Here is a 25,821-nt window from a genome sequence, read left to right on the forward strand (position 1 = left end):
TTTTGAGCCATATGTTTTTCTAGTGGCTTAGGTGATTGTCAGCTTTTAAGTACAGGTCACTGCTCTGGCTTGTTGATGATAGTATGTTAAAAAAAGCATAGGACTCAACAAATAATTCAAGAGTTTGTCCTAGTTGTCCGTTGAAGAAACGTGATATGTCAGAAAAGTAAAACGACATGTCATATTTTGATGGACAGGCAGCTCAAGCCTGTTGTTGGGCAAATTGAAGGAGATGGGATCCTCTGTATTTTTGATTTGTTGTATGATCCTCTGATATTTCTTTCCTCCTGCTCATTTTATGTGTAGTGTGTGAATATGACATACAGCTTGAGAGTTGTAACTTGATAGCAAAATAGCCTTGAAGTGTTTTGTCAGCCAACAAACAGTATCAAATCTTATGTTTAGCATAAGGTTATAATATACCACATGATAATTGTCACAGCTGTCAGCCCATCCGGCACACTACCCCTGTCTTAGCCCCTCGTTTACCCTTGACTCCCAGCCCCTCGGGTTGGATTGCACATCATCTTTATCCCAGATGAAGTACCAGACTCGGTAGTGTCAGAAGATGATCTAATATGGAGCTGAAAGGACACAGAGCTGGGAAATCATCGTCATTTGAAGAGGTTGCTTGTCACATGATGGGTTTGATCAGCCAGTGCTGCGGTACACAGAGCCGGGTCTTTGCACTGCCTAACAGTGGTACTGGATTAGAGGCACAAGCCACTTCTACTGTGATCAGTCACTCACACACGGAGACACGCGGCAGGACTGAAATCCTCCTTGCATGCTTCATCCACATCATGTATAGGCTTCTTCGTCAAGCCTACTGTATGGAAATGAGGAACACTGCTGTTGACAAAGACGGTATATGCCAGTTTTTCTTTTTTTATGAGGCCACTTTTGATGCTTTATTCTATAAGTAAGGATATGATTTCCTGAAGTAACTGAGGCACTGCACTTACAGTGAGATCTACTGATCTGTGTCATGTTGAGACAATGGTAGTGTGTGTGAGGAGTTTGGCTCTACACCCTTCAGACACCGTGTATGGCCACGTAAGTGCTATTGAATTGTTTATTGTCACAAATCACAAACCTTTCAATGACCTGACCAGGTGCGACCGCCATACACCCACTCATCCATCCATCCAGCTGCTCTGCCCTGAGCGATGTGTTGGTCTACTCGACTCTGAGGAGCGTAACGTCAGCCTCCAGAGCCGGGGATTTTAAACGCTCCACCTGCTTATTGATCTCTTCTGCCCCGCTGAGCCAGCCAAGCCCAAGCAGCAGAGAGAGAGAGAGAGAGAGAGAACGCGAGATGCTGAGGGGAAGGGCAATCTGGTGGCCTCAGTCCTCTGGTCCTCAGGTCTGTCCTTGACACTGCCTGTGGGACAGGCCTGGAGGACGCCTGTTGTCCTCCCTGTAAGCCCTGCATCCAGCCCCTACAGCTAGCTGGCCCTCCCCCTGGGCCAAGCTGCACTTTGCACAGCCATATTGATTTTTTGGAGGGGCAGGAAAGTGTGGCTGGGTGGTGAGAGCGAATGAGGGAGGGAGGGAAGGGGGGGGGGGGGGGGGGGGGGGGGGGGGGGGGATGGAGAAATCGAGGGAGCTTTCTAAAGCACTGACTTCTCCTTGACTGCACCTCGAGACGCGACAACCCTGTTAGAACAACTCAATGGCCCTGGTTCCCCGCTGAAAACTGCTAATCACAGTCTTTCAATCAACGCTCTCTCTTCCCATTCCGCCCTCCCTCCATCCCTCTCCCTTCCTCATTTTCTCACTCTTTTCCCCTGACTTTCCCCTCGCTGAACCGGACCCCGCCTGAATACCAAGGGACTGTGTCTGCATTAAAACCGGCCATTCCACATGGAAAACAGCTGACCTCATGAAAGCATGTTGTAATTTGAAGGTGAAAACTAAAAAGCTTTTCTCGATCGACATAATCTTAATGGAAACATTATGGCCCCGGCCGCAAACTAACAATTAAGGCAAAATGGCAAATGGCTCTTGCATATTGGTGGTTGTAGCTAAGAGTTCATAGATATAGGACAGCTATTGTGATGACAAGGCTGCTAGTTTGAATCCCGCACTGGGCGTAAAGCTCAAGATACTCTCGAACAAGACGCTTAACTCTGAGTTGCTCCAGCAAAGATCAGAGAAACTTTTTATTGTCCAGCAGAAATCTGTAGATATACCAGCCAGCTCCTGTGTGTGAAATTGCGTATGTGAGTGTGAAGCAGCCAGTATGTTTCTGATAAAGAGCATGCTCAGTCAATCTCTCCCGGATAAATAAAAAGGTTATGTAAGGCATACATCGACAGATCTCTTAAATCGCCCTCCTCTTTTTCTCTCCTTTCCCCTCTCTTCTTCTCTCCAGATTTGACACTTGCTAAAGGTCACATGAAACATCTTTTTTCCCCCTTTGAGGTGTAGATAAGTGTGAAATAGATGTTGACACCACAGACACATTGAAAAGCACTTTAACAGAGTGGCCATGTGCCAACCTGTCCGTGTCTGGCTTTGTGCATTTGTAAATACTTTTGAATGATTGATCTGGAAACCTGGGTCTCTCTGTAAGCCTGTCAGGTGCAGTGAAAGAGATGGAGAGTGGGAGAGTTCAAAAAACAGATGAGGTCTGATACTCTTTTTTTTTTTTTTTTGTCATCTTCGTCTCACTCTCTTTCTCCCTCACATGCATTGCACACGCACTCTCCACCTGACAGAATTACACGTACCCCGGGATGACTGGAAGAGCAGCTTTAAGTAAGCGTGCGTACGTGTTAGAAAGCACACACGACTGACAAAGAGAGAACAGGACGGGACTTTTGATGTCTAGTTAAATAAGCACACCGGATGCGTGTAAGTCTACCTCATCTCATACGTGTGACATTTTTGAAATGTGAGCGGGCGCCAATAAAAGGTGCTCATATCGTGTGTGTGTGTGTGTGTGAATCTAATTAATGACTGGCAGTGGTCCCCCACAGCTCTGGTAATGTGCTTAGATCAGTGTTATAAACAGGGTGTGAAAGGTCTGCCCAGCGCCAGCCCTTTAAATGACTGGCCTCTTGTTCAGGTAGATGGATGGAAATGTTCTGATATTAATGATCACGTCCCCCGCTGACCTGTCGCGAGGTGAAATGAACAACGCAGCCTTCAGCCTCCAACAACAATTAACGGGCCAGAGCCAGCCTGTCTGCTATTTGTCATCGCTTACCCTACCTGTGGACCCCCGCTGAACACATGCTGAACGTGTCTGTCAATGTATACACAATGTTCAGTTCATTGATTAAAAAAAAAAAAAAAAGTGCTGTGGTTAATGGCATAGCATTTTTAGAACAAATTTTGAAACACCAACATCTGGTCCATTTGGTTAATGCTAGCTTGGACTACTTTATATTTAACCCACCGTACAGGGGTTACTCCTGCTATCTCAGGGTAATATAGGTAATCCAGAAATCTTCAGATATTAACAGCAAAGTAGCTGAAAGCCTGTTTTTGTAGATGTTTCTGGCAACATCCATCTAACCGGCCTCTTGCTTTCACAGTCCAATTCATATTCATGGGTCTGTCCTGGGCAGGAGCGTGTAGACATGGTGTTACACATTACCACCGCTTTCAAGTCAACTCCCACACATTCCAGTCAGTCATTTACCAGTTTGCCTAGTTGGCCATCACACTGAGTCACTAAACCACTAGCTAGTATTCTTAAAATAAATGAATGCCACATGGTTGCAAACTAAATGTCAGCAGTGAGAAATGGTTAATTTTTTTTCTCTGAATGTTGTTTTAGTGAAGAAGAAGCCTGATCTGTGAAGTAAGTTGAAACGTGTGTTTCCTAGATTGTAACCCCTGCTAGTGTTGCTAGTGCTGTTTGTCAGTTTGTGTATGATATTAGAGAAGTATTCTAAAAGCTATAACCCCGCAAGAAACACTGCACCAGAAGTGTAGTGGCTCTCTATGCATGTGTGATGTGTATGTGTGTGTGTGTGTACAGGTATTTGTGTGTGATGGCACCTAGGTGCTGTGTTATCTCACTGTAGTTCAAGTCAGAGGCATAACCTGTAGACCCTTAAAGACTAATATGGAACATACTACCGAGGCCTTGACCACCACTTAGCTGAAGCGCCTTGTGTGTTTTCTTAAATCGATTCCAATTTGTATGTCTTCCCTCAGTTTTTTCCAGTTTCAAAACTGAATTCAAGGCTCCCGCAGACGTTGTTTTCGTTCTGTGCAACACACCTCCACATAGAAGTGTTCTTGGGGTGGTGGTAGACACTCCCTTCCCCTCTCTGTACCCTGAGTCGCTTCACACCGGCTCCCTACATTCTGCGATCCGGTGCCAAATGGACCGGGACGGAAGCGCCTTTGATGTACGCGGGTAGTCTGTCTGTTTGAGTCCGACGTTTTACAGCCGACTTGTCAAAACTGTTGATTCACCATCACTTTTGCAGAGGAGGACCAGTTCTGAAATGGGTGTCACACAAGTACCAATGGTTTGCTGTCTAAACACGGAGCTCTATTACACAGCTATCTCTCATCACGTCATCCTCCAGGCTACATAAGGCCTGTGTAAGAACTTTTCCGTCTGTCTGCTCTCTGAAGCCCCTGCGTTAATGAAGTTGCTGCCCTCCTTTGGTTGGAGGTTTTGAAGAAGGTATAACTTTGTACTGTAGTATACTTAGTAGCCTCAAAAGAAAATATAGATACCACACAAATCATATGTAAAGCATACCATGAGTGCTACCACACAAGGTGACAATTCTAGCTTTGTAGCTTTCTAGCTTTTATCTGCAGTCCATGATGCATAAGCCGAATCTAAGCCTGCAGAGTTTCACGTGTCCTCCTTCAGCAGTCCTACCACATACGGTACGTTCCAGTGGACCCTCAGGGGCAGACACAACTCAGACTGGAAGTGTTTTTTATCCCTACAGCAGCAGAGTTATCTGGCTATTTTCAGCTATTGATGCTAAGCACTGGACATTAATCTACTCTGCAAAGAACGCTTTGAAGAAAGTGTCCGTTGAAGTGTCACAGATGGGAAATAAATGAAATTAATAAATATATGGTACACAGTTTAATATCTCTTATAGGCCAAGATCAAAGCGAACCAATTGAGTTCTATTCTACCTAATATGTTTTTCTGTGATAAACAGTCCGGCTGAGGGAATAATCCCATCAAGGAAGAGAGAGATTAAAAAAGGAAAAAAAAAAAACATCAGATATATCACTCAGCGCGGACGGTTGGCATGGCTACCGTGAAGCATCCGTGTTATTATGGGATTGGTAATCTCGTTTCTTGGGTTTGAGTGGAAACACAGACCTTTTTTTTTTTTTTTTTTTTGCGCCTCGTGGTTTTCCTTCTAGAATCAGGTGCAGACAGAGAGACAGGAAGACAGACACAGTGGTTCTCTGATACAGCGAGAGTCCATCTGCTTCAGAGGGCTCCGGTAACTTTGTGTCTTTCTTTTTTTCTGTGGAATTTCTGAGTAGCTTGATGTATTTGACATGTGTGTGACAGCCCTGGTTGTGTGTGATTGGGGTTGAGGCATCATGCTTGCTACCCTGGCTGCGCGTTCTTCAGGATGGGCACGTATATGTGTGTATCTATGGGAACCTTATACACACACAAACACACACACACAATCTGAAGGCACAGTTTTGTACACAGTATTGGTTTGCACACTGTGAATAAAGCAGACTGTAATGATTTTACTTATGTGCACACATGCGCATATCCACAGTAAGTGGATGTCAGGATATCATCTGCACAGACACACACAGCAGCACATAGATAGACACACACACACACACAAACACATACACACATACAACACTAGCCCAGAGCCTCACCTTGATATCTTGAGCTTCTGTCATGAGTTGGAATGTGCGTCAGGTTGTCAATTTCTTCCAACAGCCTTTGAATGCAGTCTGGCCATGAATAGTGCATGTTGTTTTGTTTTTTAGATTCCAACTGTCTGCAAGTCTGTTTTTGTTTGTTCCAGAATAACTTGGAAGGCCTGTACACTTATGTGCATCCTTTAAGAAAACTTTCAGCAGGTGTTGTGCTGTTTAGCCTAAGGTAAAGATTCAGCCCTGAAGGTAAATTCACCAAACTTTGTCAGATCTGATGCCCTCCCATTTCTTTTGCCTCCGTTATCGGAATCTGTTTTTTTTTTACCCCTCCTGTCTTTAATGCACATACTTTCACTGTTTGCCCTCTTTTTGATCCAGCCCCCTTACGAGTCAGGACACACATCTTTTTTAACCTGCACTTTAATGTTATTAACGGGACATTTTATTTCACTCTAAAAGTCAGGACATATTTTGGCAGCCGGTTCCCATATTCCCCGTAGCATGCCACATGAGGTCTTTGGCATTATGAGGGCTGAAGAAATGTGAGACCCGTGTTGTAAATGTCTCGGAAAAATATACAGGGTCGGTTCTCCTTAAACTATCACAACCGCTTGGTGGTTGATGCACAGGCCATTCACGCAAAACTTTAAAGATGTAAAAAGGCAGCGGCATGTCGGTGACATTTCTCCTTCTCCTGCTGCTGAGACATCATGCGGAGTCTGTGTGTGTGTGTGCACCTGTGGGTCATGAGTATGAGGTTCTGAACCCACATACACACACACACAGATACACCTCACCACACCTCCATGTACACATACCTTCACACAAGTATACAGTGCGGGAGGCGAAGATGAGGCAGGGTCGGGAAACAGTTGTGAAATTTATTTGGGCATACGTATAGCTTTTATCCCAGTTGCCATTGGATTTACGGGTCAGAATGGAATGCTGCCCAATGAAAGGTACTTTGATCCCTCCACCAGGTTGGTGTTTTTATTGAAGGAGCTCTGTATGGCACAGGGCATCTTTTAAAAGGTTGTAAGAAACCCCTCGGCAGCCTCTTGAAAATCATAAAAATGTGAGACGTCAATGAAAATGGTTACCAGGTTGCTGTGACATCTCAGCCAGTTTTGAATGCATTTATTTGTTAAAATTAATTCACTAATTTAAGCCTCAAATACCTGGTGATTCAGTTTGTATGATTGGTTTGTTTTTGTCATTCCCTACAGTCCATTACTGTATATTATTGCAAACTGCACATTATAACAGTTGTAGATTGCCAGTTTTGGAGAGTTAATGTATTTTGGCCATATAATTCCATTATACAAGCCAGCACTAGTGCACTAATTCTCATCCCAGGAAGTGGTGTAATAATTCTTACATTGTAGCGCCTAAGTAAATGCATACATTTTTAATTGGGAGTTTGACAGTGACTTCATTGAGTTCCTTTTTAATTTTTTTTTTTTTAACCACAGTGCTTTAGTGTTTGTGTAGTTTCTATAACTTTAGTCATATACGTTTTGCCCTCCACGCCACCTCTGCCATCAGTTCTGGTAATGTCCAAAAAGTTCAACCCTGAATATCTATGAATAGAAAATAAATGCTGAGGCTATTGATAAGAAAGTAAGTATTTAAAAAAATACTCAATAACAACATGTATTAGTTTCCTGCTGCTATTCATCAATCTTTTTACTGTGTTTGTGTTTCACAGAGGCGGAGGTTACTGCAGGAGTTGGGGGACCAGAAGATCCCCTTTCTGGGACCTTCAGACCGGGGCTATCAGCAACTGGTGAGTCATTCCCAGACACACTGACATTTCCAGATTATGCAAATGATGTCTAGACCTATGAAGGGTCTATAAACTGCCTTTTGTCTAACGTAACCTAATACTACAGCTGTGTACCTTGCAATGTTTTGCTCAGAATCAGAGAGAGAAACAAGCTTGGCAAATAAGTTGAATTGTTATTTAGTTTTAGTCAGATTTGTTGTGATATTATATGATGATGCTGTCATTATAAGAATGTTTTGTTTCCTAGTGGGACTCCAGCTACACTGGCCTGGCTCTGAGGAGATCCTGCTCGCTGCCTGCTGAGCTCCATGGCCGAGTGCAGGCAGCCCTGCTCACTCTGAGAAGAAAGGGCTGCCTCCTGAAGGATTTGGTTCGTGTCCGTGACAGAGATGTATTCACCGCCGTGTCGCGGGCTCTGCTGGGTGAACCGGGCCACACCTATCGCTATCTGGACACGCGACTCTTTGCTATCCCTTGGCACAGCGAGGACAGCGAGGTTAAAGGACAAAACTGTTGTGACCCTGACCTGAGGGCTGCTTGCAAGGCATTGTGGGAGCTTAACACCTTCTTCTGCTCTGATGTCTGTCAGCTGAAGGAGGGAGACAGGCTAACACAGTGTGTGAAGACGGGGGAGGTAGAGGCCAAACAGAGTGAAGAAGGGGACACAGAGTCGAAACACAGTGAAGACTCCAAGAATAGTGAAGGAGGGGACTCAGAGTCCAGGCAAAGTGAGGAGGGGGACACAGAGTCCAAGCACAGCGAGGAGTGGGACATTGAGTCGAAACACAGTGAAGAAGGATGCTCTGGGTCAAAACAAGAAGGGGAGTGGGAGACTGAGTCCAAACACAGCAGTGAGGAGGGAGAGACCTCCCAGGTAAAGCCGGCTGAAGCGGCTGTAGCAGCAGGGTCGGAACAAAGTGAAGGAAAATGCCCCGCTGGGACACCCAAAGGTGTCAGTGGCACACAGACTGAACCTGTGGGACTAAAGGCCCAGGAGAAACCTGTGGCCCAACTCAAGTACAGCCTGTCAGATTACCATATTGAGGAAAAGGGGGAACAGGCCAGTGGGCAGGGCTGTTCCCAGCCCAGTCCGCAGCAGGTATGCAATGATTCGGTCAAATTCAATGTCACCTTACTCAACTACATGGACCCAGCAGCTATGAGCCAGCTCAAAGAAGAGCCATACTATGGCATGGGGAAAATGGCGGTAGGGTGGCACCATGATGAGAACCTGATCAGTCATTCGCCAGTGGCTGTTTACAGCTATAGCTGTCACGATGACAAAGGTAAGACTCAAAGCTGAAATTGCTTTCTTGTCATAACTAATTGGATAACAGTAGTTAGTAGTAGTAGAGACATACATCAATATGTAACACCTTTGAATCTTTTATTCAATACTTTAATCCAAAGTATCTCTTACTAGTCTTTGGCATTTTGTCTCTGAAATTAGAATTCCCTTTTCTCTTTAACTTCAATATCCCATCAGCTTATCTCAGTGTCTTTATGGTGGATCAGATGCAGCTAACCTTGTGTATTATGGCCCTACAGCAGCGCTGTAGCAGCTCTAGACATGGCCTCTGGTGAGGCAACCATCAGATCCATCTATGTGATAGTGTCAGGGCATTATCAAATGTCATCACTGGCTTGCTGCTGACAGTCTTATCGCCGACCGTGCGTCGGGAGATCACAGACATTTGGATCTCAGCTCTTAACACGCGCTCAATGGCGCAGTCTAACAAACAGGCCTTATCACACACACCGCATCCCATCTAAATCATTTCCCCAAGAAATGATCGATGTGCAATTATCTGATATGGAAAAATGAGCCCTGCTTTGATAAGTGTTCCTAGACTGTACTGTATGGATAATACGATGTCTCCTAATTATGGAATGTGCACTCTTTCAAGAACTGATAGTATTTGCTGATTGAGCTGATAGAGCATCTCAGAGAGAGGAGAACTTCGCCTTCTAGAGCAAATACAAAACAACCATAGGAGAGGTACCACCATATCAAAAGTGTTATATTTAAAATATTAATAAATGTCTGAGAAGGGTCCTCGTAATTTGTATGTCATGCGTTTGTATACAATAGAGTGCAAAATACATTTTCATCCATTGTAGAAATAATACTCAAATTTACAGCAGTAGTGGTTGTTAAAACTGCATCACACCTTGCCTTAGGCCTGTGTTTATATTGTAGACAATTTCAGACCAAATGAATCCATTTTAAAATAAAAGTCTAGACCATCCCATGCACCTGAAGGAAGAGAAAAACGTGATTTCCTGTTGTGGATGGACATAAAGGTGCAGCTGTAGTTTTCGCAGGCATGCAGAACAGCCAAACGTGGGAGCTCTACACAGTCTGCATCTGTATCTTGAGACTGTAATTTTACAGTATCGTACAGGTGCAGTGCCAACTGCTCTGACATCCCAACACACTTTACAGCTGGGCTCCCTTCATCTGGGTTTCTTAAGCAGAAACACCTGCTCTAGAGGTCTGCTTCGATGATTTGTTCTAGGCCATTTCAACTCTGACCCTGTGAACACGGGCTTCAAACACTGTGGCATAACACCTTGCTGCGCTTAGCAGCTGTGTCTTTTCTAGTCCCGAATGACCCCACAGCTCCAGACTTTAGAGAGGAAAGTCTGGTCAGAGCTCCACAGAGCGTTATTCCAGTGGCTGGCTCTGAGGACTCTCAGGACCAGGCTAATGAAATTGTTACCTTGAGGAATGTTGCACTTCTACAATAAGGTCACGCTTCTTACATTGTCCTTGAGAGAGGAAAGAAACAGCACATTAGAAATCTTAGATGTACAGAGAGCAGATATTTAGTATGACTCCTACTTCCTTTGAGATGCTTTTCTTCCATTTGAGCCACCTCACCTTGTCTTCTGCTTCAGCCAGAGAAGTGTTCAGTTGTGTTTTTCCCAGCTACGCTGATCCAAAGGAATCTGCCACGACTGAGTGTTTTCCGGCACAGAGGATGATCTTCCACCATTCCAGAGGCCTTGGGGAGTGCTGTCATTAGCTGGCTCTCAGAGCACAATGGCTGGAAATTAAGTTACTATTTATCCGTGCTGAGCAAAGGAAAAGGCAGCTGTGGGGCAGAGAGGCCCAGAAAGACTTTAGTATTGATTTTACTGAAGGGTGTTGGCCAGCCAAGTTAAATCTTGTTTTCTTAGTATGCCATGTTAGAATGGAAGGAGAGAGAAGAACAGGGGAGGTGGTTACAGTGAACGGGTTCAGAAACAGGAATATCATAGGATACCTACCATCCAATAACACACTCTCACACACTCACTAAACAACATCAAGGGCTTTTATCCAACAATTTCCTCCTGCACAGCATAATGATAGCATAAAGATCCTGTGGTAACAGCCAATATAATCACAGCAACACATATCATCTTTGCTCTGCTGTTAAGTGATTTTTACTTTCTGGAGACAAAGGCATACATCTTACATCCCTTGTTTGGGTGGTGAGGATTAAATCATTTCTCTCCCTACTCTTTTAAAGTGGCAGCCCTGCATTTCATATTATTTATTTACTCTTTGCACTGCATTACCCAGACATCACTCTGTGCTTTTACATCTTTTCCACATATTTTTTTCTTAAATTAGCTGATATTATAACATGATGAAACAAGTGTATGCACATCAAAAATGTGAGACATTTAAGTGAGACGGCGTTGCACTTTTACACTCAATTTAAGTCATGCTGGCTGAAACTGTCAACCCAGTGCCTCAAATATGAATATAAATGTAAAATGCGAATCTTACAGTGAGTTGGGCTGTGTATGACTGACAGGTGAGAGCAGTGAGGGAAGCAGCAGTGAGAAGGCATGCTGGAGGATTGGGCTGAAGGTAGCCTGGGACATTCACACACCTGGCCTGATGCTGCCACTGGAGTCTGGAGACTGCTATTACATGAGAGGTACTGAGTCTTCTCTATAAACACACACACACACACACATGTAAACACATTGCTCACACAACTCTGCCACATTCACCACCATGTCTGAGTTTGCAGGAAGGAACATTTTTTATTGCCCTGTGTTTTAGTGTTTCTTGTACTTTGTCCCAAATGACCCATGCCAGCAGGATGCACTTGAGTCTCACTCTCTTGCTCTATTCTCTTCTTCTTCTACCCTCTCTGCAGGAGAAAAACAGAGCCGAGGTGTGTGTGCGTGCATGTGTGTGTGAGGCGCTACTTGGCCTGAACACAGAGCTTTAAGGTTCCATGAAATTGTGTGCATTAGAGAGGTTAGGAAAACCAAATGTTATTTTTTGAAGTCCTGTGACCCAGTGCTGACTATGTCTCTATGGAGAGGACAGACAGCGAGTCACAGGGGTGTAAATCATAGCTTAATGCTTTTGGCTGCAGCAGACACCTCCACCCTCCTCTTTTCAGTCCCGTGGGCCCTTCCAAAGCTTTCTCATATTTTCTGAGTGTGAGGACATTTATCCACATCACAGCAGAAGCTTGTGTACAGATGTACGAGGAGTTAGGACCCCCGGTTGGATGGATAGGGGATTTTTTATTTTTTGTTATGACGTACTGATTTCACATAAGTATAAAAAGATGCGCACTTCTGTTTTCGTTTATTCTAAAATCTACAATTGATTTCTGTGTTTTATTAGCTACAGATAAACAAAATTAATATTTTCACTAATATAGATAACTTTCAGATAGCATTCTCCCTAAAAAGATATCTTAGCTTTGCCTGCTATTCTTTTAAACCGTGATGGTTCCTCAGTGGACTACAGAAAGGATTTAAATTGAATGAAAGTATTAATCTTGAACTCAATAACTGGTAATGTCTACTCAATATTCATTGTAATATTTAACCAATACAGGATCTAAATAATTTTGATTACAGTATTTATCAGGGAAATAATGTGCATAGTGTTTCTGTATATTTAATTTACCTTTAGAACGTTTTAATTACCTTTTATTTCACCCATGTTCGTATGCAAAATCACAGCATTATTCCTTTTTTCCTCCTTTTTTGTCTGCAACTAGCTTTTGCTAATCCTTGTACAGCAACCCTGGTTACAATTAAGTCCACTGTAGGCCAGCGGTGGGTTTAGTCATGGTTTCTAACAGCATGACTTTACCTGATATATCAATATATTAAATTGCTTTTCTTATTTTCATATTTCTTTATTTTCTTATCTAATCTGTTAGTTGTCTGCATATGTGGTAATATATGTACGTGACCTAATGATCAGACTGTACTGTGGATAAAAGAGCAGTGATTTTATCGCTTCAACAGCAAATACGTGTATCCATCTGGTGTACAATAACATGTGCTGTCAGTGTTTTTTATGAAGACACTGAAACCCTACTTGTGCACTCTGCATACATGCCAAATCATAAATACACCGCTTAGATTTAAAGCAGCTTTCAGCTTTTAGGAATTTTAAAAACCGTGTCAGGGCTTTGGAGTCTAGAGTATGTAACTGACATGATCTACAGGTTAGGCCTATATCAAATACATTTTTTGGAAATATGCTGTATTTAAAGTATTCTTTCTGTGTGTTTCTTTGATGATCTTGTTGCATTACATTTTGAGCTCAGGAGGACAAGTCCGATGATAATATTTCAAAAACTACAAAAAGTACATTTCCTTGAAAGAAGGTTTTGTTTAGCTACAAGCAAATCCTAATAAGTACTGTTGATGTATACAATACTCCCCCCAGTATTTCACTGAACAGTGCACTGCCATATGTTGCCTCTACAGTTAATTCAGAGCAATTCCTAGTCGTCTTTAGGTTGTGGGAAAGGTCGACAGTATTTGCTACCAGGTAATTATTAGATGGTTACTGTTAGTCACTAGTGTGATGAAGTTTTGACATCAGTTGCACCAAATATGAACGGTTAAATACTTCAGATTACTTTAAAGCAAATCAAAAGTTGAATACGTCCATATATCGAACACATATATCTAACGTAATATTGTCAAGTTTGGTCGGGTTACTTATTTATCTGTTAGAATGCCCACTAATAAGTATTTGTCAACCTGAATATATTTTTTACAAGCAAGAAAAAGGAAGGTTTTAATGAATTCCTGAAGTTGACTCTTTGAAGCTGCTATGTTTTCTTCTGAGAGCAGCGATGTCTGTACCTAATATTCAGCTTGACAGGGCTTGAAGCCGACCTCCTTTAGCTGGATAAGATTTACAATAGAACAGTCAGTTTCAGGCCAGCCATGATAATAGAGTGATGGGCTGTTGTGCAGACCATTCTAATGGGACTTGACTGTCGCGGATCAGTGGGGATTTATGCTCCACTTGGTGAGTACGCCCTTGAGAGGCCAACTGCTGCACAACGATAGCGGCTCACACAGGCCTTGGCTGTCTGTCGCTTTGTGGGTCTACCTGAATTAAATACTTGGCACACTCCATGAACATATGCACGCACCTATAAATTTGCACAACTCACATGCACAAAAATACACGCTCTCAGACATGCAAAAGGTCGCAGTCCTTTGCGTTTTCATTTGAGAGAGGACATATCACCCCTCCCGTTTCAAACACACACACACACGCACACACACAGGAGCCACCAATAAACCAAGTGTTAAAATATATTGTTCCAGTGTTTTAGTGACATATACCATATGATAAGTAGTTTTGTGGTATTAAAAGAAAACTACAATGCTGTATAACCACAGACACCATAATGTCTTTTCAGCACCATTTGTCGCCGGGTGGCCCTTTTGAACTGCTAATGTCTAAGCCGCTGGAGGCAAATTGAATCACCATCATTTCCACCCAAATGGAATTTCAGTGGTTAAAAAAGAACAATGCAAGTCTTGACACCAGGCCTGTTCAATAATCAGATTTCCAGCTCCCAATGCACAGGGGGACTGGAGAAAAGAGTTGACCCAATATATTTAAAAGCCTGCTTCCTGGAAAAGGAGGACAAGTGGCAGCAGGCGCAGGGGTTGAAAGAAAGATAAATATTTATTACAGTTATCGAGTTTGCCTCTACTCCCTCCTGATCCCACTGACGCATCAGACGCGCCAAGAAAAGAGCAGATTGATGGAGATAATTTGTTATTGGATATAAACAGTTTTAAAGACGCAGAGTAATTCTGCCCAGAGACCTAATCCTTCACAATCTCATCAGGGTGAAGAAAACACCAGCAAGTTGTTTTGTTTGTCACCATCTTTTTTTTTCTCCTCCACCAAACAATAATATCTTCCTCCCAAAGCATTTGGCTGTTTGACTTTCAAATCACAGGCATTAGCCGGTGTACTCTTGCTCAAGGCGGGTGTAAATATGCACATGTGCTGTGAATGACAGCTCTGTCATGGCTAAATTAATTATTGGTATGAGGCAAATAATGGCAGAGCTGAGAAACATCTATACACACAAAGAAACACATGGAGGGATGCACAGGAAACAGCAGTAAGGCCTCTTTGTAAAGCTCCTGTGATATTGGACAAATGTTTGTTGGTATGGCTCTTCCATCTTGACAGATTGAGCGTGATCTGGTTTTGTTTGGTAATTAAAATTATAGTACAATGCCGCTCATTCTATTTGATTCGATGCTGGACCAAGCGCAATCTGTCTGAGAGTACATGATTTAGTTGTCATGTTCACTCACGCCCTGCTTTCCATCTGTTTGGCTATTGTAATCACTTCTTTTCTTTTTATGGTCTGCTTTATTCTTTATTATAATTAATTAAAACCACAAAATAAAATATTAACTCTCTTTTAACTGCTCTCTTCTACTCTCCACTACTGAATATTCTCCTCTTCTGATCTGTTCTCTTGTTTACTCTTCTTCGCTGCTCTCTTGATGATTGTTGGTGGTATTGTTAGCATGTTCTGATAGTTTTCTCTCGCCTGTATTTACCAGATGATCTGAACAGTACCCACCAGCACTGTGTCCTAGCTGGAGACACCGCACGCTTCAGCTCCACTCACAGAGTGGCCGAGGTGAGAAGCCACCAGCCTTAAAAGGGAAAACGCAGTGTTTCGAATTTGTCGTGAAGATGCTGTATAGCATGCCGACTGTCTCCTTTGGTTTCAGCGAGGACTTCTGTTGATACTTACACGCTCTTTCAGGGAAAAGCTTCAACATTGTGTCTGGTAAACAAAAACATTCAAAGAGTTATGTTTCCAGTGAGATGGAAGGATTCCACAATCTCATATGAGTGGAGAGAAATTGCAATTATATGAAAGTTTTTCAAACAAGCCCATATACTTGTTGTGTTATTCACTGATACTCTCCAATGAGAAAAACATAGGGAATCATTTATTAAATAATACCTATATAATATTTCAATCATGAACATACAATCATTCTCTAAAAAGTTTTAATATGTACACTGATACAATATGATATTGACAGCAATGGATCATGATGTCCCAAGAGAAATTTGAGGGTTAGTCATCGAGACCTCTTCTTGTACATTTCAGTAGTTTTATATGAAACTTTTAATTGTCTTTTGATACTCAGGGTCAAACTGTAGCTAAACCCTACGCTTCAGTTACGTGTATAACACTGGGTCTGTCCCTTTTCCTGTCAGTGTTCCAGTGGGACCCTGACCTACATCCAGTCACGGTGCCAAGAGGCCCTGTCCAACCTGCACACTGACCCAGAGACAGGCTCCCACAGCCTGCTGGCCCTGCGGCCAACCACGCTACAGAACTGTGAGGAGATTCACAATGAGGTGGGGACACGATGGTGTGTTTTCATCTGCGTGTGTGTTTTTAATGATAGCACATATGTTTGTACACCTACAGTTTTCATGTATTTAATGTGTGTGTGCATGAATGATAAGCTGTATTTGAACTAGCACTGTAAAGTCTTCAGTAGAGTTAACTTTTAACTTTTTAGCATCAGGAAATATTTGCTGTTTATTTTTGCACCAGATGAATGTGGTTGGCCACATTGGACAGCAGAATAAATGCCAAAAAACTTTAGACAATAGCAGTCTTTGAAAGTTTGAATATATCTTTCTGTGATCATGAACCTGCCTGACACTTTCTGATATTGTCCTTATGCTGTAATCCTCACCCATCTGGTACTCCAAGGAGGTTAAAGACGGCTAAGAACCATCTGCAGATATGACAGGATTTCATCAGAACAGAAGCACAGTCATTCTTTATAAATAACACGGATAAATATCTAGTGAAAGAGTTTAACTCATCTGAACAAATCTATGAATTTGCATGAACATACACATCTATGCATCCAGTACATACCCTCTGGTAGATCTACTAATCTATGGTAGAATGATAGTCAAGACCAATTTCGATATTACAATGACACCAATAGATGTAATTTAAGAAAAGTTTACATTACTTCTAAGTGAAGTAATGTAAACTTACATCTGAAGATATGACAGGACTGATCAGATGGATGTAAAATAATCTGACAATACAGCATTTCAACAAGTAAACTGGCAAAATATTGTAGTAGTGTAGTGGAAAGTGTACTGTGTAATATGGTGAAGTCAAAGGAATTGATCAGCAGAAAACATGCAGCACTACATTTAATCCTGGTTTGATATGCCCTTTCTATTTCCTCTGCATCATGGGATTTACAGACCATGCTGTGAGTCCTCTGATAGCAGGTTAAAGCTTTGTAAATGGCAGAATGGGAGCCTGCCAGCTTCCCACCCTCTACTTACCTGGTTGTTTCTACTCAGGGAAATGTCTCCTATATGAAATCCAGGTTGTTCTCATTTGTCCTGGCCTGTGATGGATCGTAAGGCAATAGCCTCTCCATATGTTATCTAAAGATGGAGTCATGCCCCGCTCCCCTCCCTAACCCCTTTTCAGTCACAACAATGAGTGATGCTGGCTTGGGGTATTGAGGGGTAGAGTGAGGTCAAAGAAGACCGCGAGGGGCACCACCAGCCCCCTGTGTTAGCTTGCCGCAGGCCAACAGTTAATATAGCACTTCACCTCTCCCCCTTTCCACTCCTGGGCTCAAAGCGCACATCCTAGCCGACGCTAGCACCCAGGCCCCTCAGTGGGACGCCATGACAGATGAGTCTGACGTAAGGTTGTTTAAAGGTTGTAGACAATATTAATTATTCAACACTGCCAAACAATAGGGCTGTCTGTGTCAGGAGGAGTGCTGCGCTAGTTGAGCTAGCAACACCTGCTAGCTTGCCGCATAGCGCCACAGGATTACTAAGCATAGGCCCCCACTAGGAGGGCAAGGCAGGTTTATTTAGGAAAACAGGATGCTATTTATAAAAGAGCAGGTGTGCGAGTATGTATGTGTGAGTGTTTAAGTAAGGGGGGGGGGGGGGGGGTGCTCTCGGGGGCTCAGCCTACCCTACCTGGCACTCGCAATGATCGATGTGGCCATTTGTTTGGAGTTGCCCACGAGAGCAGAACACCCACTTAAATGATGTATTGTTGGTGGAGTTATTTATGATGGCGGCCCACTTTGGCGCTTGGCGGGTGCATATTGCACAGGTCGTGTTTGACATGGACGACCGAGGAGCGAACAAGCCTGAGACGCGCAGGCAGCCTGACCTGAGCAGTGCCTTATGGGCCTTTCCTTAAAAAGTGCTAAACAGCAAGCTAGCACCGGCTGACGTGCCACAGATATTGTGTAATGTGGTGCAACGGAAAGGGGGGGGGGGTGGGGGGCGGTGAGTATAGGTTGACACTTGTCAGAGGACGTGGGCGGGTCTGACGATGATGAAGCAGAGCGTCTGCCATCTGAGTATGAGTGTTTGGGGATGGGGTGGGATGTCGAGTTGAAGTAGGAGCTGATGGGAGACAGAGACAGAAATGAAGAAAACTCAAGTTCCCACCTGTTTGTTAAGCGTGGTCCCTCTCACTGTCTCTTTTTAATCTTACCTCCTGTCTTAGGTGGCGGTGGAGGGGAGGGGGGGTTTAGTCTAACATAACATCGCCACACGGCCTCCGCGTGCATGTTTGGCTTTGAAATGCTAATCCCAGACGCAAACGTCTTGTCTCATTTAAAGCCACTGTGTCACTTCCCAGGTGGGTGTGTGACAGAGTGCCCTGAGGGACCCCCTCTAATGATGCTAGTCCCCCCCCCCACAGTAAATATTGAAGGGAGGGACAAGGTTTTCCCACATGTTCTGGCAGAAAGTAAACTGTGAGGAAGCAGGTGTGTGACCTTCCAAATGTCCTGTTTTCTTGGCCAAAATGTCTCCCCAGGCTCTCAGGTCTTTGCCTGGCTTTGAAACACCTTACCGTAGGGGCTTATGCTGGCAATATCATTGTAATCTTGTAAACATATTTTTGCTAGCAGATCTGTGCAGCCTGTAGTTTGTACTTTTTATTCCTCTTGGATTTACCAGTTTTATTACCCTTTAACACTCTTTTTAATTCATGTGAGACATTTTTATTGTTGATCGTAGGGGTTTATTGTAGTTTTAATGGTTTTTATGTACTTTGTAAAATTGTTTTGGAATTGCTACACAAATAAAGGGATAGAGCATTGTATTTATATAGATAGAACATTGTACATATTTCACTCGTTCTGAGCTCTGCAGAATGACAATTTAGGGATGTACTGTTGTTTTTCAAAGATTAAATTTACTTTAATAATTTAATTTAATGATATTAGTCACACTGATATCAATGAGCTCTTCTTCAGTGGCAGCGTAGACAGCAAGAGCACACGTAGTTGTATTTTTGGCCTGCGGGAGAGAAAAAGAATTCAACACTGCTATTTGTTTGGATATAGATAGAAATGGAAATGTGTACAGCAATGTGTGCATGTACAGTATAACCTAGCTTGTGTGTGACCAGTTGGGCAAGTGTGTGATGAGGGTAAATTGCGTGACTGGTCGCTCACAGAGAGCTGGGGGGACCAGTTCTCCTGGCTGATGTGTGAGGAGGCCAGGGAAAGGTAAACAGAGGACGGCAGAGTGGGATCGATCCCACTCTCATCAGCTCCCACCTCAGGGCCCTGGCCCGGAAATTGATTGGGCTCGCTCAGGGAATACCGTGAAGGTGTGGAGAAAAAAATTGCGCCTCATTAGATGGGAAAAAAGGGGGCTACTTCACTTTAAATCCAGAGTTTCTATGGTGGGCAGCTGGACGACTAATGTGGGGCTAATGTGTAGTTAGTGTGTCCATCACCTGGAGAGATGACAGCGACTGCCGCAGGGGAGCCACTAGCTCCCCTCTCACACCCCCACGCCGTCTTAGAGAAAAACTAGCCCTAACAACCACTCTCTCTTTCACACACACTTTCGATCTGTCTGCCCGGATAGGTGGCATTTAGTCAGAGTTCCCCTCTTGGTAGCTCTCAGCTGGGTGGCCAAACTCCAAATGCCACATAGCCAGCACTCCTCAGTCGCTTTAGATGACCTGCTTTGTGGCTGCCACTGGCCTGCGCAGTGGGGGACAGGCAGCCATGTCAGCTCAAAGTGGAGACACAGGTTGGTTTCTTCTCACAAAAGGACAGGCAGACAATCAGAGAGATGGAAGGAGGGACAGACAGAGAGAAAAGGACGTCCGATATCGGCGCTCGGCGGCTTTGTTGTGTGTTTGAGCTGTAGTGATCGAAGGGGAGTGGATTTGCAGAGTGTTGAAGGGACCATAAAGGATGACATTTCTTTGAAGGGTGGGTTGTATGGAGTGACTGAAAGGCTGCTGAGCAGTGCCACTGGCTGTGTATTCTCCCTGACATGCCCCAGTCCTTGCATGTCATCCCTGCTGTGATCAGAGCCTTTTGGAAGCAAATGGCAGGATGATTCTGTGCACAGCTACTACTCAAGGCAGCCCTCACTCAAGTTGTTTGCGCAAATCATTCTTGCCCTTTGTTTTAACTTGCTTGGGTCGCTGGATGGTAGGTGACTTGCCTTATAATACAGCGCAATGATCACTAGAAAATTTCAATGTGGCATATTGTTCCATGGCACTTGTATTAGCTGGAACTGGGATAATCTGGACTTGATTTGAGTTTAAAACGACAATATATTTGGACTTCTTACACCTCAACAATTACTCTCATATACAACATTGCATTGATTTATAATTTGGGAAGTTACATAATGCCACCTGTACCAATGCAGGAATTGTCATGTTCTTATACTTCATCAAAATGTTGCAGTGCGCAGGTGAGGGTGGATGACACAAAAGTACTGTACTTTGACAGCAGCGACATGGGATCCGTCTCTTGTTTCCAGTCACTGACAGCATTGACTTTTGAATACTTAACCAAGATCCCAAAACCAAAAAGTGATATGTCTCATCATCCAACAAAACATATTAGCCAGTGCAAATTAGTTGTGTATGAATGTATATGACATTTGAAGGAGACAGGGTTAGATGAGAGTGGAGGATTGGCTCATCACAAAAAAAAACTGAGCTACATGAATTGAATAACATGTGCAGGTCGATCAGTGAAACAAAAATGACACTTATTTAAAGCAGAAATGTAATTTTCATTTAATGGGACCTTTTGGGTAGCACTCATCCGCTCAAACCTTGTCGCAACTATGTGTGACTCCACTGCTTTAAAAAAGGGTCTGGTGTGTACACTGGCTAATGCTCTGTTAGAATAACTGTAAACAAAATAGTTTTCATAAAAGGAACAATAGCAGTCCCATTCGAGATGCGACTCCTTTGTATGCAAGTACATTTTGTGTTGTACAGTTGTCTACGTCAATATGAAATGGAGCATGCATTGTTTTGGGTGGATGATGCTTTGTAGGACGTTTTGGGGGAGGGCAACTCACAGTGTCTTGCATTTAAGTTGGCGGCAATTGGGGCAATCTTTGACATACACACTTGCATCGGCAATTGTATGCACAGATGCTCACAAAGCCACTCACACAACTATGTAGACAGATACATGCAAGGGCGCCAACACACTGACGCACTAACTAACACAAAACATGCAAACGAAAAGACACACGTAGAAATAGATAGGCTACACCTGGCTACACGAAGCATCCTTGCGAGGATTAAATCAGCACTTCAAAAGAGCAGGAAACAAAAACACTCCCAACGGAGGAGAGGGGAGCGGCTCGGCAGCCGAGACTGTCATCTCCAGACAGAGCGAGGGAGCTGGAGAGGAGGGGAAGAAGGGAGGAGAATGAGGAGAGGAGGAAGAGGGCGGAGTTTTCAGGTGTGCTGACTGGAAGGTGTGTGTGTGTAAATAGACGTGCATATTTGTGTGTGAATGTACTCTATGTCTGTTTGTCTGTATTTGGTAAGGGTGTGACTACTGTGTTGAGATCAGCAACATTTACATGGTTTGTGTTAGGACTATTTTTTGCATATGTCAATATGATTATATCTTCCATTTCAGAGACCTCATAAAAAAAAAATAAAAAATGTACTCATAAATAATCTCATGGCACACAAAATGTTCAGCAAATAAAAGCAATGAATGCATTTCTAAGTGAAAAAAAGTATTTTCTTCTTGCCCAGAGTCATGCATAAATATATTCGATGTTTTTAGCCAGTTATTTTAATTATTTATGTTTACAATTTTATGAAATTAATCTCTATTTTAATTTCAAATAGAACTTTACGTAAAAGAAAGAAAGAGGCAAACACTGTGAGGCAGTAAGTGAGGCAGTGAACATTGTGAAATATTGAATTAAAAAATGTGATGTTTACCAGTTGAAAAGTCTGACAGCTACTCTCAGAAGATGACTCACTGCAAAATTAAAACATGTTATATTATTATTATTTTTTTACTGAATGTTAAGTAACTTTTGGGTGACAATGGGATGATTAATTTTTTATGTTGTTCTACAGTTTGCATTTTACAGATCCTAAATGATATAATTTTTAACTTCTGTTCAAAGCTGACATTTGGGACTGTCAAATAAGGCTGAAAGTTTCTCCTTGTATTTTATAGTTTAGTATAGTATATAGTATAGTTTGTTGACATACATGACTTTATGCAGTTCCATATATGTTTCATATGATAATTTCATAACTTACAGTAACATATTAAATTTTATTCCTTTCACATTATGTCATGATTTAATGTTTTATGCTTTCATTCAGGAGCAGTGAGCATTTTTTGACAACTGTATTTTACAATCCCAAAATAAGAAGAAAAAAATCATAGTTTTTTTTTGTTACTTTTGCGGGTTGAATGCTGGGAAAAATGTCTGTCTTAACTCAAAATTTCATCCTGTTTATGTGTGTGGGTGTATGTGTGTGTGTGTGTGTGTGTGTGTGTGTGTGTATGCAGGTGGAGTTCGAGTGGCTGCGACAGTACTGGTTTCAGGGCCAGCGATACGCCCGCTTCTGCAGCTGGTGGACCAGACCGATGGAGCAGCTGGAAAAGGACTGGAGGCTCATGGAGACCATGGTAAAGCCGCTCAGAAACACTGCAGGTCACATGGCTGCATCACAGTCTGCTTTCTCAGCCTGCGTAGTTCAGTTATTATGAATATCAACTCAGTGTCACTCACGTTACCTTACAGATGTTTAGCTGCTTAAATGTAATATATTTGCATTTTATATTTGTAGGCCTTTTCTTTTCAGCTGTTGTTTTTCAAGTTTTTAGACACACCATCCTCAGTGCATTTTTTTAGAAAATAGATGGAAACAACAACAAAAAACAAAAAACTTTTTCTCAACATTTTCTTTTTAAAAATACAAAACCTGTTTCTTATGACAATACAAAAAAACATATTTACTGATAGTAACAATGACCCTGATATTAATAATATATAATAGTTTATAGTGTAAATAAAATAAAATACCCAGAAAAATATAATAATACCCAGAAAATATTCTTGAAAATAATAATAATACTAGTAACAGTAATAATAATACGTTTTTACCATTTCCCGAAAATATGGGCTGCTTCATGACTAGTGTAGTTATTTCTGTCATTTAATAATAAGGGTTTTCACCTTTCTAAATGCTCAACATGCCTCCGCTTGTGTGTCTTACACAAACTACACGAGTGATCTGCTGTCCAATAATGCTCCTCACAAGGGAGGGTGTGTTTAAAATAACATGATAGATTGTCTAACTTCTCACCGCGACGCATTATTAAGGATGTGTCATGTGTTTAATCGTAGCCTCACAGAAGTTTTATTAGAGAGGAACGTGGGCACACAGCTATTAGTTAGACACCACTGTAAAGGAATCACTTAGTAATGTCAGACTCATAATTAAGTCACCTTAGTCACAGCTCTTTACTGTACATATGTGCTGCACACACACACACACACACACACACACACACACACACACACACACATACATACATGCACACACACACACACACACATACACAACACTGTATCTAAATAGCACACAAACACACACAGATACATACTTGGTCTCGCTTTCTCTCCCGCCCTGCAGGTTTTTACGCCGTCCTTTTCGCATAGCTAGATTTCAAAGAGTGTGTGTGTTCATGTATGTACGTGTGTTTAACACCCAGACACCAGAAGCAGCAGGGGGCACTCTTGTATCACTGTAGCAGCAGCAGAGGGAACGAAAGAGCCGTGCTCCTCTTTTCCTCTCTGCTCCCTCTTTCTCTCTCTCTCTCCTACTGTCTCTTTATGTCTCTCACCCACTCCTGCTGTCTCTGGGAGCTCTCTGTCTCTGTCAGTGTCGAGCGCTGAGCAGTAATCACATCTAATGCTCAGGCGGGGATAAAGACAGGGGCTGGAGCAGAACAGTACTGCTGCTGCCGACGCCGCTCAGCTCTAGTCATAGTCTCTCTCTCTCTCACCCTCTCTCTCACAGTCCAACAGCCTGGCGGGGGAGGGGTGTGTGTGTGTGTGTGTGGGGGGGGGGGGTAGGTTAGTAGACAGGGGCTAAACTCATCTAGAGCTCCACCTCCGGGCCCAGATGAAGTGTGTGATTTGGACCCGTATTTAGAAAAGGGCATCAGTGAAATGTGAGGTCTTTTTCTCTTTCTGTTGCTGTGTCTCCATCTCTCTCTAATGGACAAGCAAACCATATCCACTGTGTGTGTGTGTGTGTGATTGTGTCTCTCTGTGTGTCCACATGTGGATTTCTGTCATGCAGGAGAAACTTAGCATCAGACTTTACACAATACAGCAAATAAAATGTGAGGATTTTTTTTTTTTTAGGAAAAAAAAGTTGAATCAGTAAATTAAGATAAATAAAACAAACATAAGTACTTAGATTTATATAGTGTATATATTTTATTAATGTAAAATTACATTTATTTGTTGTGTTTTCATATATATTTTTTAAATTACTTTGACATGATTTTGTCAGAACATTATTATTATTATAACTTCAAATTAATGACATGGTGTCAAATTGGACAAAAGCAAGTATTCCTTCTGCAGAAAGGCGTATTGAACCTACGCAAAAATAATACACTGGTGAATGCATAAATGTAATGATTCACCATAGTGATGAAAGACAACATTATTGCTCTCGCAAGCAATATTTACATACATGCATCGACCTCTGATATGCTGATGAAAAGCACTTTATATATGTGATTTATAGATTTTCCTTTTGAGTGTTTTGATAGCTGTGGCTTTTCTGCAGTTAGATTAAAACACATTTTCTCTAAACTACTTATGTAGGCATCCCCGCACATTCCTTTATTGCATATATTTTACATTTTGAAGCTGGCAATCGACAGTATAGTGTAATTTAGTGAAATACGAGTGACCTACTGCGCTGTGTGCTGATGCTGTTTGCCATTTATTTATTTAGATTTGTCTGCCGTTTCCTTCCTGAGTATATTTTAATACAGCATTATTTTTGTCAAATTTGATATCACCGTGGGTATTTTAAAATAACAAAAATACGTCTCTTCAAATAGGGCTTATAAAATGACACTATGTTTTACCACGCGCTGTGCTGTAGCAATAAAGCAGACTATTGTTTTATCCTGCTAAAATAGCAATACAAACAGCCATGCTTCCTCTCTTTATTGTCATATTTAGCACACAGGGTTTTGCGGGATGCGCTGGGCTATGTATGCGTTTGTTAGTCTGTATGAAGAATATTGCAATATGGGGGGGACTAGCTCCTGTTTATGGATACTGTCTCTCCCTGGGGCTCCCTCTCTGCTCCTCAGCCTGTTGTCATGCAAATGCTCATCCTTCCATTTGAATGACATTCTGATAAAATACATAAATAAATATATAAATAAATAAATAAAGAACCGAAACAAAACAAGTCCACTTGCTCGCTCGCCTCTTTTTCGTCTCCAAACTGGTACCTCATGAATTCATGTGCTTCCTT

At 42.4% G+C, this 25,821-nt stretch overlaps 1 protein-coding gene across 6 annotated transcripts in view; it reads left to right on the top strand.

Moving 5' to 3' along the window:
- fto (FTO alpha-ketoglutarate dependent dioxygenase) overlaps window positions 1–25,821 on the top strand; it is a 121,284-nt gene that overhangs the window by 12,920 nt on the left and 82,543 nt on the right. For all 6 annotated transcript variants that reach the window (XM_042406639.1, XM_042406656.1, XM_042406666.1 and 3 more), the window contains exons 2-7: window positions 7,562–7,639; window positions 7,887–8,925; window positions 11,449–11,574; window positions 15,512–15,591; window positions 16,185–16,328; window positions 22,817–22,936. In XM_042406639.1, the coding sequence (XP_042262573.1) occupies window positions 7,562–7,639; window positions 7,887–8,925; window positions 11,449–11,574; window positions 15,512–15,591; window positions 16,185–16,328; window positions 22,817–22,936 (1,587 nt within the window). The remainder of the gene's footprint in view (window positions 1–7,561; window positions 7,640–7,886; window positions 8,926–11,448; window positions 11,575–15,511; window positions 15,592–16,184; window positions 16,329–22,816; window positions 22,937–25,821) is intronic.

The sequence above is a fragment of the Thunnus maccoyii genome, chromosome 1, assembly GCF_910596095.1.
Source record: "Thunnus maccoyii chromosome 1, fThuMac1.1, whole genome shotgun sequence".
Classification (NCBI taxonomy): Eukaryota; Metazoa; Chordata; class Actinopteri; order Scombriformes; family Scombridae; genus Thunnus; species Thunnus maccoyii.